The sequence below is a fragment of the Podarcis gaigeae genome (assembly GCF_964106915.1).
Source record: "Podarcis gaigeae genome assembly, chromosome: 4".
Taxonomy (NCBI): domain Eukaryota; kingdom Metazoa; phylum Chordata; class Lepidosauria; order Squamata; family Lacertidae; genus Podarcis; species Podarcis gaigeae.
In genome coordinates, this window is record NC_139677.1 from 104,459,104 (window position 1) to 104,478,672 (window position 19,569).

General features: G+C 42.9%; 2 protein-coding genes across 2 annotated transcripts in view; both read right to left on the bottom strand.

Moving 5' to 3' along the window:
* Positions 1 to 19,337, bottom strand: part of LOC310843334 (uncharacterized protein) — a 63,287-nt gene extending 43,950 nt beyond the window's left edge. The window contains exons 1-3 of the mRNA XM_083736526.1: positions 19,171 to 19,337; positions 17,483 to 17,975; positions 17,205 to 17,286 (exon numbers count right to left, since the gene is read on the bottom strand). Coding sequence (XP_083592652.1) covers positions 17,205 to 17,286; positions 17,483 to 17,884 — 484 coding nt within the window. The 5' untranslated portion in view covers positions 17,885 to 17,975; positions 19,171 to 19,337. The remainder of the gene's footprint in view (positions 1 to 17,204; positions 17,287 to 17,482; positions 17,976 to 19,170) is intronic.
* Positions 6,746 to 16,206, bottom strand: LOC310843466 (uncharacterized protein). The gene is made up of 3 exons (XM_083736911.1): positions 15,816 to 16,206; positions 9,023 to 9,262; positions 6,746 to 8,603 (listed from the first exon to the last, which is right to left on the bottom strand). Exons 1-3 carry the CDS (start codon positions 16,062 to 16,064, stop codon positions 7,596 to 7,598), a joined length of 1,497 nt encoding a protein of 498 aa, XP_083593037.1. The 5' UTR covers positions 16,065 to 16,206; the 3' UTR covers positions 6,746 to 7,595.
* Positions 19,338 to 19,569: the final 232 nt, after the last annotated feature.

The following is a 19,569-nucleotide window of genomic DNA, read 5'->3' on the forward strand; positions in this document are numbered from 1 at the left end:
GCTGGTCTAGTTCCCTAAACAGGCAGCCCTGTTGAGGGAAGCTTTCGATGTTTAATAGGTTATTGTATTTTAGTGTTTTGTTGGAAGCCGCCCAGAGTGGCTGGGGATAATAATTTCTTATGCATGCTTTTCATATATACAAAAGTACAAAAGTATGCCAATACAAAAGTATGCCATTTCCCTTTCCAGAAATGCTTAATTGCTAATTCAAAGGACTGAAAATGGATGGCTGTTGTTATTATGTTTAGGGAAGCTTTTAATATTTGATGGACAATTGTATTTTAAAATTTTATTGGAAGCCGCTTAGAGTGGCTGGGGAACCCAGTCAGATGGGTAGGGTATAAATAATAATAATAATAATAATAAATAATAATTAATAATAATAATAATAATAATAATAATAATTGTTCTTATTATTTATTAAATTGATCAGGTGAATGTTCTCCTTTCAAAAGAGGCAGGTGGAATCTCCACGCTTGCTGACAGCAGAATGTTGACAGGCTAGTGAAATATGGGGAGCCCTAGAGCATCTGCTTGGCATGCAGAATGTCCCAGGGTCAACCCCTGACACCTCCTGCAAGGGCTGGACGAAATCCCTGCCTGAAACTCTGGGGAGCTGCCAGTCAGTGTAGGCCAGGGGTCCTCAATCTATGTCCCATGGGTCAAATCCAACCCGGCAGGGTCGTGAATCTGGCCTGCGCGGCCATTTCAGAACCCGCCAAGTGTCTGAGGCTGAAAGTATCTCGCCGGCCGCTCAGTCAGTCCCCGTGAGGTAAACGCCACTGGTGTTGTGGCAGTTCTACCAATGAAAGGCCAGCGGGTTTCGCCCGGGGACGGGGAAGTCTTGTCTTTTGGCTTGAAGAGTGAAGTTCAGGTTGGCGGAGGAAGGCAGACTTTGGTTTCGTTACGTAGAGGTTTCCCACTTTAAAAGTGGGGAAAGGAGTGCTCATTCATCTACAGTGGTACCTCGGGTTACGTACTTAATTCGTTCCGGAGGTCCGTTATTAACCTGAAACTGTTCTTAACCTGAATCACCACTTTAGCTAATGGGGCTCCTGCTGCCGCCGCACCGCCATAGCACGATTTCTGTTCTCATCCTGAAGCAAAGCTCTTTACCTGAAGCACTATTTCTGGGTTAACAGAGTCTGTAACCTGAAGAGTATGTAACCCAAGGTACCACTGTATAGTCCTATTTCTGTGAATGGTACAGCAGTCTTTCCACTCATGTGGTTTACATGCTCTGAAAGTTGGGATCTGTTTGAATATTTAAATTTTAAAAGGATGGAGCAGATCTAGATATTGATCATCTCTTTGGCCTGGGGAGCCACATTCTGGTAGAAGGAGGCCAGGATTGGGCCCCAAGGCCTGGGATGTCCCTCCTCCCCTGCAGTAGGACTTGAAATCCAGGAGAAAACTCTTGGAATAGCCTTGCCAGGTGCTCAGGGACGGACTCACCTGTCCCCATGTCCTTCTCTTTGCAGATGTGCTGCGGTTGCACATCCCTCCCCCAGGGGTGAGTATTGGAGAGAACCATATCAGGGACTCAGACCTGCCCTCCTTGCCCCCCACTCTGCACTCTCAGATGTGGAGAAGCCCTCCCTTCGTGAGGAACTGACAGCCTGACTTTTGCCTTTCATCTGCTGGAGGGAGATCAGCTGTACCTGCCGGAGGTGATTCAGAACTGCCAGGCAGCTCAGCTCAGGGGGCTCTGAACCCAGAAGTGCTCCAAGCAGGAGGCGGCCAAAGCCATCCTGGTGAGTGATGGGTGGTGTGGGGGACCCCCATGGGGAAGTGGGGGAGGGAGCGGCTTTGGGGGAAGGGTTGTCCGTCTGCGGGAGAGGAGGACCCTACTGGCCTAGGTTCACGTATCCTGTTTGAAAGGGGAATCATCTTAGGGACTTCCTGTGGACATCTGGGTCAGGAATGCCTTTCCTGGAATGGACAAACACACAAGACGTAACCGGCTGTGCAGTCACATAAACAATACTCTTCTATATATTCCTATCACAATATCAAATGTTTACCTTGCACATAAACAACACATAAAGTGCAATAATATAGACGGAAGTCCCAATAAATCAGTTCATTCATAAAAATCAAATGTCTACTAGTTTCTGTTCCACATATGTTCATAAAGTCCAAATTGGAGCCTACTACAAGTTCCACAGCGTAGACAAGGATTCATAGCTGTCAACTTTCAGATTTGAAAATAAGGGATCAGCAGCCTCACCTGTCCCAGGAACAGTCTACAGGATATCTAACAATCCAGGATGGCAGCAGGAAACGACACTGGAATAAGGGAATTTCCCGCAAAGAAAGGGAAGGTTGTCAGCTATGCAAGGATTTCCGGAATAATGCCTTGTTTCGCTCCCATGGGCTTCATCAGTAGTACATAGTGTAAGTAATAGAAATGAATATAATGTCGCAGTTCATCATATTTTAACAAATGTACATCATATTTTAACAAATGTACAACAAAATACAAACCTGTGTATGGATAAAGTTTGTTTTTCATTTGTTGTTTTAAAGGGGTCACTTTAAGAAGAAAACCTTACAGCTGCAGATTGCTGTCACCTGTAACTAAAATCAATGCTGCGCCTGTCTATATCATCTTACATTGTAAGAGTTGTTGTTCACTGCAGAAACCACTATAAGTTCTATTATCTTGATACTTCATATATGGTATGTACTTTTAAAGCACAATTGTTTATATGATTTTAATTTGTTAAATGATCTTGTGGTCGATCCACCACTCTGGTCACTGCTCCCTGAGAAAAGCTCAAGAACTCTGGGCAGAGACAATGGGTAGATCACTGGCAGGATTTTTATTACTGGGAGTAGATCTCAGTCGCTTGGAAGTTCTGGCATTGTGGCCATTTCAAGGTACTAGCACAACTTTAATTGCCACTCATCTTTTGTTGATATTAACTCATTTTCCAGTATTTTGCTATTAACATCCTACCCGTTGTGGTCGTGTAAAGAAACACTCTTTTATTTTCATTTGGGATGCTTATCGTTAGAATGTTAAATAGGAAAGCTTTGGTTTTCTTTAAAATAAATAGCATTTATTTTATTTTATTTTCCCTTTGGGGACATGTTCACATGTGGAATAAGGTTCCCTCGTTTTGTCTGTATCTCCAATGCTTGCTGCTGATATTTATTTATTTTGACCGATTTGCTTGTTTGTTTTTAAATAATTTTTATTGAATGATATTATGTTACAAAAAACATTACAACCATACTACCACAAAATATAATTGAGAAATAAAAATTACATACATCAATATTTTGTTTATTTCTTATTTACTGTCTTATTTCCTCCCAAACATTCCATACAAAACACACTCCCGCAGAAACACAAAAAATACAATAAAATAAATAGTGATAATAATGAAAATAAATATTTCCCCCCTTTTATATTACAAAATCTTTTCTTCAGTTTTGACTTCCTATCAAGTCCCTTCACATATATTTTATCTTACAATTGAATGTACACAAAACAATAAACCTTTCTATATAAATTTTCCAAAAGATTCTGAAAACATCATAAATCCTTAATAGTTGTCCACCTTCTTTTAGTTCCTTTATCACTCGAATGCGAGCATGGAGTCAAAACTATTATTGTATTTTTGAACATATCTTCTATAACCATCCCAGTTTTCCGCGATTTTTGGTTTGAGTTTCCTCTGAGTTTACTAGTCAATTGAGCCGTCTCCACAAATTCCTGTAATTTGATTTGACAATCTGTTATTTTTGGAGCCTCCTGATCTTTCCATCCCTTGGCAACGAGTATTCGATGTCCATTTTCATATATATATATATATATATATATATATATATATGCTTTCGTAGATTTTCACGGGTACAGGAATGCAGGTTTTGGTGTCCTCGGGTGTCTTCCCGTGTAAAAGTTGGGGTGTCTAGGCGACGTTTCGACGAGGTCTCACTCGTCATCTTCAGGCTGGTGCTTTCGGCTTCTTGTTACTGGAACAGAGCGGGATCTCAATGTTTGAGTTCCTATAAATACTGTAGAGGGGGTGTGGTGTCTAGCCTCCAATGTTCTGGGCAGAGAGGAAGTTCCCAGGCTAGTGTGCCTTTTCTTCTTTTGTTCCTTAATTACTTGAGAGATACCTTGAGTGATTTCTTGAGTGATATCCTTTGTAATTTGGCCACACGGGAAGGAAAAACTGGATAGCTTCCTCACACATCTCAACAACTTACACCCCAAAATACAATTCACTATGGAAATAGAAGCCAACAACCAACTTCCCTTCCTTGACGTCCTAATCTACAAAAAACCTGATGGCTCCCTAGGACACACTATCTACCAGAAAAAAACACACACCAACCGCTACTTACATGCACAATCACACCACCACCCTGCACAAATAAACTCCGTAGCCAAGACTCTCATCTCCAGAACCAAACGCCTGGCTGACAAAGACCACTTGACAACTGAGTTACAGAATCTCTCAAATGTGTTAATTGCCAATGGATACCAGCAAAACAGGATTACGAAGCTAATCCAAAAGGAAACACCCCCCAAAAACCAAGACACAGAAGAAAACAATGGCATGGCCCTCCTTCCTTATATCAAGGGCACTACAGATAAAATTAGCAAAATCCTCCATAAACACAATATCAAAACAGCCTTTTGCACCAACCAAAAAATAGCCAATATCCTCAGAAACCCCAAGGATAAAATCCAGTTGGAAAACCAAGGGATCTATGAAATACCCTGCAAAGTCTGCCCAGCCACGTACATTGGACAAACAAACAGACGAATAAATGCACGTATCGCAGAACACAAGAATGCCGTCAAAAAAGAAGAAAAAACTTCCTCTCTTTTCCAACACATGAAAGAAACAGGACACGAAATTAATTTTGCAGATTCCAAATTGCTCTTTAACACGGAACATCACCACAAGAGAATAATCATGGAAGCCATCGAGATAGAGAAACACCCTCACAACATGAACAAGCGTGACGACACATCCCGCTTGCCAGACATCTGGAAATTAGCCCTCTCCACAAAAACTGACACCAGATCCAGAGGCACACAGAACGCCAACACCAATCAACCACACCAGACCCAAACCCAGACCCTCTCCACAGATGAATTACTGACACCATCCAGTAGCCAATCCATGGTGGCACCTCCGGATGCTGCACCCCCCTGCAATCCCTACACAGATCTGGCTGACACAAGCCACAAAACCACAGCTCGCCCCTATACACGAAGCCAAGCCAAAGCACAACTAAGTGCAATACAGCCATCTTCTCAGGAAAACTCTTCACAAAGTTCAAGAGGTCAAGACACAAAGACTTTAGCAACTAATCCACACCTAATGACCCACCTAAGTGGTACTCAGGATATCACTCAAGAAATCACTCAAGGTATCTCTCAAGTAATTAAGGAACAAAAGAAGAAAAGGCACACTAGCCTGGGAACTTCCTCTCTGCCCAGAACATTGGAGGCTAGACACCACACCCCCTCTACAGTATTTATAGGAACTCAAACATTGAGATCCCGCTCTGTTCCAGTAACAAGAAGCCGAAAGCACCAGCCTGAAGATGACGAGTGAGACCTCGTCGAAACGTCGCCTAGACACCCCAACTTTTACACGGGAAGACACCCGAGGACACCAAAACCCATATATATATAATATAATAACATAATATAATATGTTCCTCAATGTACCAAGCAAACACATATATCAATATATAAACCACATGTCCAAAACCCAGAAGAAAAGTCCTAAAGCCGTTTTGACTCTTTCACTCACCTCAAATATTTCTCTACAAGGTCAAAGGAAATGCAGAAACCTCCTCATTGTCTCTGTCCTCACAAATCCTGCCTTAAGGGCACATTTAAGGTGTGAATAGGGTGAGCCTGTGACCTGGCTCAGGAATGAAGTATTATCATTACAAGAGAATGGCCAGCCTCCCCAGGTCATCCAGTCAAGCGACCATTAACAGGTAACCTAGCAGACAAGGTAAAAACAACACACTTCCACTGCGACCAGTGCTTTTCCCGTCATCTAGCAGAGTTTGCGAACAGCGATGTGGCCTGTGTGAAGAAAGCTCAGGCATGCAGAAAAGACTCTGTACGCAGCTTCTTTCTAATCTAAGAAGCTTTATTGTACAGCGGCAAAATAAATCAGCAGTCCGGGAGAAAGAGCTGACATGCTGTCTCTCCCCTTCAAAGCAAAACAGAAAGTAAAGTATTTCACATTACAAAGTGTACAAACCCTTCCCCTATGTGAACACACCCCCAGCGACAGGATATAACTTCCCGAGCTATTAACCCTATAAGCTCTGGGTCTCCTCACCCCCCCCACTCATCCTGTACCGCTGGGGTGAATGTAAGCACTACCACTTACCCCAACCCAACCCTTCACAGAACTCCCCCTGTTTTTGGTAGCTCAAAGGTTTAGTGAACCCATCTGCCAGAATCTTCTGGCTCAGGCAGTACTTCAGCTTCACTAAGCCTGTCTGAACACTCTGACATGCATTTTGGAAACATGTCCAAATGTTTGGTTCTGGACATAAACTGTCCAAACTCTGCTAACTTCAAACAGGGTTGGTTGTCTTCCCAAATGGTGATGGGCAAGACACACTCTCCACAGATCTCTTGGACCAAACACTTTAGAACTCTAGTTCCCTACAAAGCTCTGACAACGCACTGAATTCAGCTTCTGGTTGTTGTTTTTTACAAATATCAATGTGAACATTTCCCCCCCAATTCATTATATATCATTTCCCACAATTTTTAAACTTCTCTACATTTCCACCACATATGATAAAAAGTCTCTTCTTTTTCTTTACATTTCCAACATATGTTTGACTCGGTTTTATATATTTTTGCTTTCGGTACTGGTATAATATACCATCTATACATTTTCCAACTACAGTGGTACCTCGGGTTAAGTACTTAATTCATTCCGGAGGTCCGTTCTTAACCTGAAACTGTTCTTAACCTGAAGCACCAATTTAGCTAATGGGGCCTCCTGCTGCCGCCGCGCCGCCGGAACATAATTTCTGTTCTCATCCTGAAGCAAAGTTCTTAACCTGAGGTACTATTTCTAGGTTAGTGGAGTCTGTACCCTGAAGTGTATGCAACCTGAAGCGTATGTAAACTGAGGTACCACTGTAGTTTTCTTTCAAAAGATAACAGTCTGTAAATTTCAAATTTACTTTCCACAATTTTTCCCAGTCCTCAAATTGTACGTTATGTCCTATATCTTGTGCTCTTTGATCATGACCGATTCGACCTCATCTTTTGTTCCCCATTCTAGCAAAATACTATACACTTTCTTCAGCACCTGCACTTCTTCTATAATTTCCTGTTGAAATCTAGAAAATGTATAACTAAACCCTTTCTTATTATCTTCCTTGGACAACTCATGTAATTGTCTGTAGTGTAACCAACTCTGCAAATGATCTCTTATTTCCTCATATTCTTTTAATTACCATTTCCGTTCAGCAAAACTATGTATGTAGGCCACGTCCCCTTTTTCTCTCTCTCCTGTATGAATTCTCTGATGGGAAAACAAAGAGGAGCTTTCACTGAAGCTCTTTCCGCATTCTACACACTAATAGGGTTTCTTCCCTGTATGAATTCTTTGATGGAAAGTGAAAGAGGACCTCTGAATGAATTTCTTTCCACATTCCACACAATGATAGGGTTTCTCCCCTGTATGAATTCTTTGATGGGAAGTGAGAGAGGAGCTATCAGTGAAGCTCTTTCCACATTCCACACAATGATAGGGTTTCTCCCCTGTATGAATTCTCTGATGCTTAGTGAGATCGGAGCTCTTCCTGAAGCTCTTTCCACATTCTACACACTGATAGGGTTTCTCCCCTGTATGAATTCTTTGATGGGAAGTGAGATTGGAGCTCTGACTGAAGCTCTTTCCACATTCCACACACTGATAGGGTTTCTCCCCTGTATGAATTCTTTGATGGGAAGTGAGAGAGGAGCTATCAATGAAGCTCTTTCCACATTCCACACACTGATAGGGTTTCTCCCCTGTATGAATTCTTTGATGGGAAGTGAGTCTGTGGCTGTGAGTGAAGCTCTTTCCACATTCCACACACTGATAGGGTTTCTCCCCTGTATGAATTCTTTGATGGGAAGTGAGATTGGAGATCTGACTGAAGCTCTTTCCACATTCCATACACTGATAGGGTTTCTCCCCTGAATGAATTCTTTGATGGGAAGTGAGAGTGGAGATATCAGTGAAGCTCTTTCCACATTCCATGCACTGATAGGGTTTCTCCCCTGTATGAATTCTTTGATGGGAAGTGAGATCGGAGCTCTTCCTGAATCTCTTTCCACATTCTACACACTGATAGGGTTTCTCCCCTGAATGAATTCTTTGATGGGAAGTGAGATTGGACCACTGACTGAAGCTCTTTCCACATTCCACACACTGATAGGGTTTCTCCCCCGTATGAATTCGTTGATGGGAAGTGAGAGAGGAGCTATCAGTGAAGCTCTTTCCACATTCCACACACTGATAGGGTTTCTCCCCTGTATGAATTCTTTGATGGGAGGTGAGTCTGTGGCTGTGAGTGAAGCTCTTTCCACATTCCACACACTGATAGGGTTTCTCCCCTGTATGAATTCTTTGATGGGTGGTGAGATAGGAGCTCTTCCTGAATCTCTTTCCACATTCCACACACTGATAGGGTTTCTCCCCTGTATGAATTCTTTGATGGGAGGTGAGTCTGTGGCTGTGAGTGAAGCTCTTTCCACATTCCACACACTGATAGGGTTTCTCCCCTGTATGAATTCTTTGATGGGAAGTGAGATTGGACCTCTGACTGAAGCTCTTTCCACATTCCATACACTGATAGGGCTTCTCCCCTGTATGAATTCTTTGATGGGAAGTGAGATGGGAGCTCTGACTGAAGCTCTTTCCACATTCCACACACTGATAGGGTTTCTTCCCTATATGAATTCTTTGATGAGAAATGAGATAGGAGCTCTTTCTGAAGCTCTTTCCACATTCCACACACTGATAGGGTTTCTCCCCTGTATGAATTCTTTGATGGGAAGTGAGAGAGGAGCTATGATTGAAGCTCTTTCCACATCCCATACACTGATAGAGTTTCTTTCCAATGAGATTTTGTTGATGGGAAGTGGAATTGGAGCTCTGACTGCAGCTTTCTCCACACTCCAAATTTTTTTGTGGCTTCTCCTCTCTGGGGATTTTTTCGTTGTCACCTTTGTTCTCGATTTCCAATTCATCACAATCTGCATTGGGGACAAAAAGGGATTAGAGCCTCAGGAGCAAATGGAGAAGAACTGAAGGGAATTGCATGTGTGTTCATTACCTGTGTTGTTTGTTTAATATGAGATTCGGATGAGTTGTTGAATGTTGCTTTGTTTATATAAAGCAGTGGTCAAAATTGTGAAAGACCTTTGGAAAAAAGTATATTTCAGAGTTTTGATGGCTTATAACACCACTTCATTTGGAGTAATGTCATAAAATTATATATCAATGGAAAGATAATTCGATCAAAAATGCAATGAAGAATGCAATCCAACAAAGTTTGTTCAATTACCCGTATTCTAGCAAACGTTATAGCCAAATAACCAGAAAAAGGAAGCACAACTTGCTTTGGCTGACTTTTGTCAGTGTGTTATGTGATTGCTTTCAAGTTGGTTGGTTTTTTGTGTTCTTTCATTTAGTGAGGGTGTAAGACATAATAAAATTATAGAAATGGCACAAGGAGTTGAGTGGTCCCCAGAAAGTGATGTAAGATTGTACTATTAAGTGAGCAAGGCTACAGTTATGAAGAAATTAGAAGAGAGATTGGGGAAAACTTAACCAAAGTTGGCCTTTCTATATTTTTGAAGAGGTATAAGGAGACTCAGTCACTACAAAAGTGACGATGGACGAGTGGAGAGACTGTGCCTACATGAGAGAAGAAAATCATCTGGGTGTATACAAGATGACATGGCGCAATGTAATGGGAAGTTGAGTGCAAGGACTGGTCTAAAATAGAATTCTAAGAAAAAGCCATTGTTATCTCTCAAGCAAAGGTTGAAAAGATGAAACCCATGTTAACTGGACAGTGGAACAATGGGGCGGTGTTATTTGGAGCGATGAGACCCAAATCTCCTTGCTTGGTAGTGATGGCATGAAATACCCGAGGAGAAGAATCAGATAAGATTTACATCCTACTTGCATTACACTGACCGTGAAACACCCAGACAGTTTGATGATCTGGGGTTGTATCGGAGCAAAAGGTGTGGGCAGAATTTGCGTTGTTAATGGGAATATAAATGTGGAAAAATGCATAAACGAAATATGTGAGCCCAAACTGAAGGTGATCTTTTCCCAGATACCAAAGCATTTATATATTTTCAACTGGATTCAACAGGATTCAGCTCTATGTCGTGTTGCTGCTGTTGGAGCAGACTAAAGAAACTTGTTAGTCAGAAGCAAACCAGCAATAAAGCCCAATTAACACAAATCTACAGGGACATCCCAAAATATATTCTGGAGGTAAGAACCTATTTTAAGAATTTGGTTGACCTGCTGAAGAAGAACAACATACCTTTTAGGTGGGAATATCCACAGGGTCTGTCTTTTAACTTCAAAGGGAAGAAAGTTAAAATAAGAACAGTACAAGATAAAGAACAATTCCTGGACAGAAACGAGGAGGACCTGGTGAAAGGAGTGTTGGATTCGACATCAGACACAGATTTGGGAAACCTGACATTTGGACTTAAGTCACCAACGGAAGAAGAACAGCCGCAGGGTGCGGCGGGAGGAAACTAACCAATAATGTGTCTGCAATTTCTAACCTGGAACTGTAATGGACTGAACCTTCCCAGAAAAAGGCGTGAGGTTTTTCATATTTTGAAAAGAGAACAATTGGATTTGATTTGTTTACAAGAAACCCACGTGACAAGGGCACACAGAAGATTACTTATAAACAAAAGATTAGGACAAGAATTTATTTCATCAGATAAAGTTAAGAAAAGAGGCGTGGTGATTTATGTAAAAGAGAAATTGGCCCCAAAATTGATTTTTAAAGATGAACATGGAAGAATCTTGGCAATTGAGATACAAATCCAAGGAGAAAAAATTTTGATATTTGGCATCTACGCACCAAATTAAGGGAAGGCAGAATTTTATAAGAAATTGCATGAGACACTAATGGACTATTTGGACTATAAGGTGATTCTTTTAGGAGATATGAACGGCGTGGTCTCTACAAATATGGATAAAGCACAAAGACAGGTGATTTCTAAGGATGGGAGATTACCTAAGACTTTCTTTGAAATGACTGTAAATATGGACTTGATTGATATCTGGAGAACAAGAAACCCTCTCGAGAGAGAGGGGACATTCTTTTCAGAGTCACAGATGACATGGACAAGAATAGATCAAATATGGATTACTAGTGGAATGGCTCCAAAGATAAAAAAGTGGAAATCTGCCCAAAGACATGCTCCGACCATAATGCAGTAAAGATGGAAATGAAAATAACAACAGCTGGTTCCTTCAGATGGAGAATGAATGACACCCTATTTAGAGATCCAGAGGTTTATAAAAAGGCCCAAAAAACTTTGAAGGACTATTTTGAGATAAATCTGAGGACGGAAGTGGAGAAAAGAGTGATTTGGGACGCAAGTAAGGCCGTGATGCGAGGTTTCCTAATACAACAGAATTCCTTAAAAAGGAGGAAACAAAATGAGAAGAAAGACAAGATTTTGGAAAAAATAAAAGAAAGTGAAAAGAAATTGAGATCTAAACCAAAGTCTCATGAGATTTTGAGAGAAATTAAATTTCATCAGATGCAGTATATGGAATTGATGAATCAGGAGATAGAATGGAAAATTAAGCAAATGAGACAAAGGACATTTGAATCAGCAGACAAATGTGGGAAACTTCTATCATGGCAATTGAAGAAGAGACAGAAATTGAACACAGTCACAAGTTTGGAGGTGGATGGAAAGAACATTGTTAAACCAAATGAGATCAGCAACTGCTTTCAGAGCTATTTCAGAAGATTATATGCACAAGGGCCGGAAAGCGAAGGAGAAATGGAAGATTTTCTTAAGAAATACGGATTACAAAAAATTTCGCAACAAAGTATGTTGGTTTTAAATGAGAAAATAACTGAGCAAGAAATAGAGGGTGCCATTCAAAACATGCAATTAGGGAAATCTCCAGGACCAGATGGACTAACCTCCAGATACTACAAAGTTTTGAAGGATTGGTTAATACAGCCACTTAAGGAGGTTTGCAATGAAATATTAGAGGGGAGAAAGGCACCTGAATTGTGGAAAGAAGCTTTCATTACACTTATACCAAAGACTGAAGTTGATAAAAAACAGATCAAGAACTACTGCCCTATATCATTACTTAATGTGGATTACAAAATATTTGCAGACATTTTGGCAAAAAGATTGAAGAGGGTGTTGGTGGAGGAGATTCATAAAGACCAGGCAGGCTTTCTCCCGGGTAGACATTTATCAAACAATGTAAGGAATATAATTGACATTATAGAAATGCTGACAGTGAATAATAATACAAAGGCAGTTTTAATTTTTGTGGATGCGGAGAAAGCCTTTGACAATATTTCTTGGAACTTTATGAAGAAGAATCTCCACGGGATGGGGGTAGGCCAAAAGTTTGAAAATGGTATAGGTGCAATTTATTCGGAACAAAAGGCAAAGTTAATTGTAAATAATGTGGTTACTGATGAACTACCTATTGAAAAAGGGACACGGCAGGGGTGCCCAATATCCCCACTACTTTTTATATCAGTCCTGGAGGTTCTGCTGAATATGATTAGGGGGGACCAGCTGGTGAAAGGGGTTCAGGTCGGAGCCAAACATTATAAACTGAAGGCTTTTGCAGATGACTTAGTTTTGACTTTACAAGAGCCAGACACTAGCACAAAAAGAGTTCTAGAATTAATTCGAGCTTTTGGTCAGGTTGCAGGATTTAAGCTGAATAAACAAAAAACTAAGGTTTTGGAAAAAAAATTAACAAATGTTGAAAGAGAGAGGTTCCAAGAGGAAACTGGGTTAATGGTGGCAAAGAGAGTAAAATATATGGGGATTAACATGACATCTAAGAATGTAAACTTATTTAAAGACAATTATGACAAGTGCTGGACAGAGATAAAGAAAGATCTAGAAATATGGTCGAACTTGAAGCTTTCCTTGTTAGGTCGAATTGCAGTGATCAAAATGAATGTATTGCCTAGAATGTTATTTTTGTTTCAGACGTTACAAATTGTGGATAAACTAGATTGTTTCAAGAAGTGGCAGAAAGATATATCCAAATTTGTCTGGCAGGGCAAAAAGCCCAGAATAAAGTTTAAGATACTTACTGATTCAAAAGAAAGAGGGGGGTTTGCCCTGCCGGACTTAAGACTGTACTATGAATCGGCAGCTTTCTGCTGGTTGAAAGACTGGCTACTTCTTGAAAATGCAGACATTCTAGATTTGGAAGGTTTTGATAATAGGTTTGGTTGGCATGCATATATATGGTATGACAAGGTTAAAGCGCACAAGGGTTTTAAAAATCATATTGTCAGGAAAGCACTATACAATGTTTGGACCCGGTATAAGGACCTATTGGAAAATAAAACTCCCAGGTGGCTTTCACCAATGGAGGCTAAGGAGGTGAAGAAACTTAATATGAAAACTAATTGGCCAAAATACTTCGAAATCTTAGAACAAGAAAGTGGTGAACTTAAATTACAGAGTTTTGAGAAAATAAAGTCCAAGGTACGAGATTGGCTCCATTATTTTCAAATAATGGAGGCCTATAAACAAGACAGGAAAATTGGTTTCCAGGTGGAAAAATCGAAACTAGAAACAGAACTGCTAGAACCCAATACTAAGAATTTATCAAGAATGTATAACTTGCTGTTGAGGTGGAATACAATAGATAAGACAGTGAAGTCAGCCATGATTAGATGGGCACAGGACATAGGTCATGACATTATGTTTGCTGACTGGGAGCAGTTATGGACCACAGGTATTAAATTTACGGCATGTAATGCCCTAAGAGAAAACATTATGAAAATGATTTATAGGTGGTACATGACCCCAGTCAAGCTTGCGAAGATTTACCATCTGCCCAATAACAAATGCTGGAAATGTAACGAGACTGAAGGTACCTTCTTCCACCTTTGGTGGACCTGCCCAAAGATTAAAGCCTTCTGGAAATTGATTTATAATGAAATTAAGAAAGTACTTAAATGCACCTTTCATAAGAAACCAGAGGCATTTCTCTTGGGTATGGTCGGCCAATTGGTGCAAAGGAAGGATAAGATCTTTTTTATGTACGCCACTACGGCAGCAAGGATTCTCCTAGCAAAGTATTGGAAGACACAAGAGCGACCCACGCTGGAAGAGTGGCAGGCGAAAGTGATCGACTTTATGGGATTGGCAGAAATGACCGGCAGAATCCGTGACCAAGAGAAAGAGACTGTGGAGGAAGACTGGAAGAGGTTTAAAGCATATCTTAAGAATTGTTATAAAATTGAGGAGTGTTAAGGGAGAGGAAGATGTATAATTACAGCAGTAACTATTTTATGATTTAAGGTGAAACTGAAAAGGCGAATAAGTTTAAATTTAATTGGTTAAAAGGGTTGCTGAAAAACTGTAAAACAAGGATGCAAAAAGGGGAAGGTATGGGGAAGTCCGAGAAAGGAGGCTTATGAAAATGAGGTTAAGAAAGCATGAATTTATGTGTTTGTTTGTATTTCTTGATGTTTGTATGTTGTTGTTGTTTTGTTTTTAAAAATGGAAAACCAATAAAAAAAAATTATAAAAAAATAAAATAAAGCCCAATTAACAGAGGCAATAATTCAGTCTTGGTTTCCCATTATTACAGCTGCAGAACTAAAAACTTGGTTCACTTCAAGGGAAGGCGTTGTAAGGCCGTAATTAAAGCTAAAGGTTACCAAAGGTTTCACGTTTTTTCTTTATGACTGCTGTTCTAATAAATACTCCTTCATAAAGGTCATCGCATTACATTCTTCATTCAATTATCTTTCCATTGCTATATAATTTTATGGGATTACTCCACACTAAAGTGGTGTTATGAGCCATCAAACCTCAGAAATACACTTTTCACAAAAGGTTTCCACAATTTCGGCCACTAGGAGAAGTTGTTCATTTTAAAGTTAATGTTCTTTCTATATGGGATCAGATTATTATTATTTATGTTTCATGTTTATATGTGTGTTGGAAGCCGCCCAGAGTGGCTGGAGCAACCCAGCCAGATGGGCAGGGTATAAATATAAATTATTATTATTACTACGGTGGTACCTTGATTTCAGAATAGTCCTGTTCCGGAAAGTTTGTAAACCGAGGTACCACTGTATCATCATCATCATCATCATCACCACTGCTACATCTACCTGAAATTCAATAAGTCTAGCTCTTCTTCTCTGGGATGAATTTTGTTTGGCCCAGTCATGGCATCCCCTCCATCTCCAATGTCAGTCGTCTCTTTGGTCAACCCAAGACTGACAGGAGCAAAAACAAAAACAGAAAACCTGAAGCTACTTATCTTTCCTAACAGTTCTGAAGCCGACATTGAATATGGCCTGGGCAGTGAAGACCAGCCCAATCGTGGTAGAAAAGGGGATAATTTGAGGAAGATTGTTCAAAGAAAAAACTGTAAGTTACTGTTTATTGTGGGGGTGTTAGGTTCCCAGGTGTTGTAGGGGTCTCTGTTGAGCTCTGTGAAAATATATGAGGTTGGTCACATAGAGGTATTTTTTGAATTTCCAGGCAGATAGGACGACCACACAGGGAGCCTTACCAAGAGAGGCCACGATCCCACGATTCTCCTCCATGACGTCCTTATGCAGAGCTCTCTGGTCAGGATCCAGCAACGCCCACTCCTCGTCCGTGAAACGAACAGCAACATCTTCAAAGCACACTGGACCCTAAAAGAAAAAGGGAAATGTCCGCCTCTGAGACAGCAGAAATATGATCTACTCCACAATGCTCTGTTGTTTCCTTCCTGTAAATTGCGGTGTTGTTTCAATAGGATTGCTTTGCTGCACATTTTATTTATGGATGCTTATTTTATTCTAAGTTTAAATTATGGGTATTCGTTTTTGTGCAAATAGGTTGTACTCCACCTTGTGTTATTCAAGTCATTCTGCCTAGGCAAGCATTCCAGTTTCCCCGATGGAAGGATCCACTTTCTCCTCCTGGGCTTTTCTGGGGAGTTCCCTCCCAATGCCCTAGAGCCAAATTCAAGGGATTCATGGACAAATGGGGAGGGGGAGGAATGGGAGGCAGGCCCCATTTTGCAGCCGATGGGGCTGGTTAGGTGAATCCAGGCCACTATTTGCATTCAGTTATCAATCTAGAAATAAAATAAGCCTATTTTGGTTGGGCATCTGTCTTGAATGATCTAGCAGAGATTCCTGCAATGCAGGGGGTCTCCTGGCTCTGAGAGACAAGCAGGGAGGGTGGTTTCTGGCAAAAGGAGAGGGAGCCACCGGTGGCTGCTCCTTCTCCTAACTCACCTCAGCTTCTCAACCTTCCTCTCCCACTTGCCTCCTTCCTCTTCTGCCTTTGATTCTGCACTGCATTCTGCCCCAGAGTCTCCCAGCTCACTAAGCCCTGCTTCCCCTTCAGCTTCTGACACCTCCTCTTCCCAGTCTTCCCCCTCTGACTGCTCATCCTTCCTCCACCTCCATTCCTTCGGCTCTGAGCCATCTTCCCTTCCTGGTTCCCCGGCTGCATCCTCTCACCATTCCTCTGTGCCCAACCAGTCCATGACATTGCTCCATCCCTTGGCCTCTGTCCCCACAAGGCAGCTTCCCCTGACCTGATCTGGTTCCACAGCCGCTGCTTCCCTTCTTCCCCCATGAAAAGGCGGATCAGGAGGTCTTGCCGGCATTCTTCTGCCACCTGCAAGAGAAAAAAGGTAAGCAGGACGCCAGGAGTGCCTGCTTCTCTAACAGGTGAAACAGGGCATCTCTAACTACAGATGGGCCTTTGAGAAAGCTTTACCTGCTGAGAGCATTTGGACGTTTGTGCCCATTTCATATGTTTGTTGTGCAGAAATACATCTCCCCTAGTCTGGACCCTTGGTCCCAACTTTCTCCCCCCAAAACAAGATAAAAAGAACCCTCAGATGAATTGGAAAACCAAGAGAATGAGACCAGTGGAGAAAAGCCACCTTCCTGCTTACCCAGTGGCCTCTCTCTGGTGTCCAACGGAGGCCTCTCTGCCTCACAGGAATCCAGGTCCATTTCTGCAAAGAGATCCTTTCCCTGAAAAAGAAACAAGGATTCAAAACCGAGAATGGGGAGAAATACTAGAAAGAGAATGACAAAGACTTGAAGGGTGTGAGATCTCATTCCATGGATGCTTTCCCAGAAAATAGATGGGCCATCAGCAGACCATTATGGGATGTTCTCTGTCCTGTTTGGAGCCCCTTGGGAGTATCCAGAGGAAAGTCTCTCTCACCTGCTTCCTCTCCTCTGCCTGACTCAGGAGGAAACCTTCGGCCAGGGCCACCGCCTGGGAACTGGTCTCTGCTCCGCATTCCCTCACCCAGCTCTCCATCTCCGGGGGAAGGACAGCCAGGAACTGCTCCAAGATCACCAGGTCCAGCATCTCAGCTTTCGTGTGCCTTTCTGGCTTCAGCCACTGATGGCAAAAGTGGTAGAGTTGGCTACAAACCTCTCGGGGTCCTTTGGCCTCCTGGCAGCAGAACTGCCTCAACTGCTGGCTCTGCACCTCTGAGCGGAGGGTGTCCTCCTCACCCAGGATCTTCTGCACAGAGTTTTCCCAGAACCCCCCACTGCTCCCACTTTGGCTGCCATGGTCTCTTCCTGCTTTGGGGCCAGCTGTGTCTCGCTCATCCATCTGTGCTCTCAGGAAGCCTCTGAGAGATCAGAAGGAACCCTTTGGTCTTCTGCCAAGTTCTGTCCGTCTGAATGAGAAGCTCTAGCAAATCCTACAAAGCAAATACATTGTTCTGTTACAGAATTTGTAGGTCAGGAGAAGAAAAAGGTTCCTTGAGGAAGCATGGATGAGTCTTGCTGGGAACTAGGGCTGGACTGCACCACATCCCAGACCATTGGCTATCTTTTTTGGGGGAAAGAGGAGTAAGAGGAGAAGAAATATGTCTCTAGCCTTCTAGCAATGCAAATTGTGGAGGCAACTGAAGGGATTTCTGTGAGATTAATCAACCTGGTTTCTCCTGCCTTCCAGTCAATGTGTGAAGTCTGAACTGACTGACGAGGAAGTCATTTGTATTTTCTGAAAAATGGATGCTTGGCTCTAGTGGGGGTCCTCAGAAGTTGCTCCCCCCACCCCCCATTCCCCTGCTTCTGTCTCCTTTTCTTGCACTTGGTCTCTATGCCACTCTCAAGACAGACTCCTGGGGTGGGGTCCCTTTTTCTTTGCTCTGAGGGCCAGGTATGTTTCTCGCCAACCCCCTGAGGGCCAAGTGGGCCAAAGACATCTCTCTTGAAATTTAGGCTGGCAATTTATTATGATTATTCTATTAGATAGCTTAACACACGCACAGCCATTGATGCCAAGGTCCCTGGAGGCTCAGTGAGGAGCAGCGCCCATTTCCGGCTGCTTTGCCAGCGACAATCCCTTTGGGAGAGAGAGGATGTGGTCCTGGGATGCCCTGCTCTGGGTGCGAGGGGATGGCTGCAGTGGCCTCCGTGGGGAGCTGCCCTGGGAGACACTGGGAAACTGGATTGCAATGCAGCAGCCAGACTCTGGGCTGGGATCCCTCTCCTTATTCCTGGCCTTTCTCTCCCACCTTTTTTTGGGGGGGGGGCTAGTCCACCTCCTCGTCCAGCTTTGGAAAACCATTTGCACCTTTTTCATCCGTTGTGCAATGAGGCTGAGCGACTCACACAGTTAAATTCCCAGGGACCCCTTTGTTTAAAGAAGGGAGATCTTTTCTGAAGGGGGGGGCAGAGGGCCAAATGAGTTTGGGATCCTCTGATCTCCAGGAAGGAGAGCGTGGCAGACCTGGCCCCTCCCTGGCAGGACCCTCTCCTCCTCCCTGACTTGGGTTCCCCCCCTGCAGGAGCACATCTGGCCCCCCAGGCCCCCTCCCCTGCTGCAGCCCTGGGACCCCCCCCCCGTCTCCCCACTGCATCCTCTGGGGGGAGAGAGAGGAGACTCACCAGATCCCAGGAGGGGACAGCGAATCAGCCCTTGCAGCAGAAACACCAAAGCAGGAAAGGACTGGGGAGGGAGGGGCCTTGGCTCTGGAGGACCTGCCCCCCCTTGCTTCCTGTCCTCTCTAGGAAGGCAGCTCAGTTCCCTTTAACCCTTGCCAAGCCGAGTCCTCCCTCGCTCAGCCCTCTCTCAGATTTTTATAATTTTTTATGGATTTCGGGGGGGGGGCAGCTGCCCCCCCCCGGCTACCTCAATGCCCAGATATCCTTTTGGGGGTGAGGCTCCTGGCTGGACTCTGAGCATCTCCCTCCCTTGGCCAGAAACCAGAGGAAGAGCTTGCAGGGAAAAGGGCTTTGCAGGAGGCAAGGAAGCTCCTCCTGGAATTCAGGAGTGGAGAGAGAGGA

Bases quoted from the DNA above. Each gene is read 5' to 3' on its own strand.
- LOC310843466 (XM_083736911.1), bottom strand. From the start codon at position 16,064: ATGTGCAGCAAAGCAATCCTATTGAAACAACACCGCAATTTACAGGAA. The intron at 9,263-15,815 runs GTAAGGCTCCCT...TCCCCAATGCAG, and splicing joins TGGGATCGTGGCCTCTCTTG to ATTGTGATGAATTGGAAATC. The intron at 8,604-9,022 runs GTGTGGAATGTG...AAACCCTATCAG, and splicing joins AGGGGAGAAACCCTATCAGT to TGTGTGGAATGTGGAAAGAG.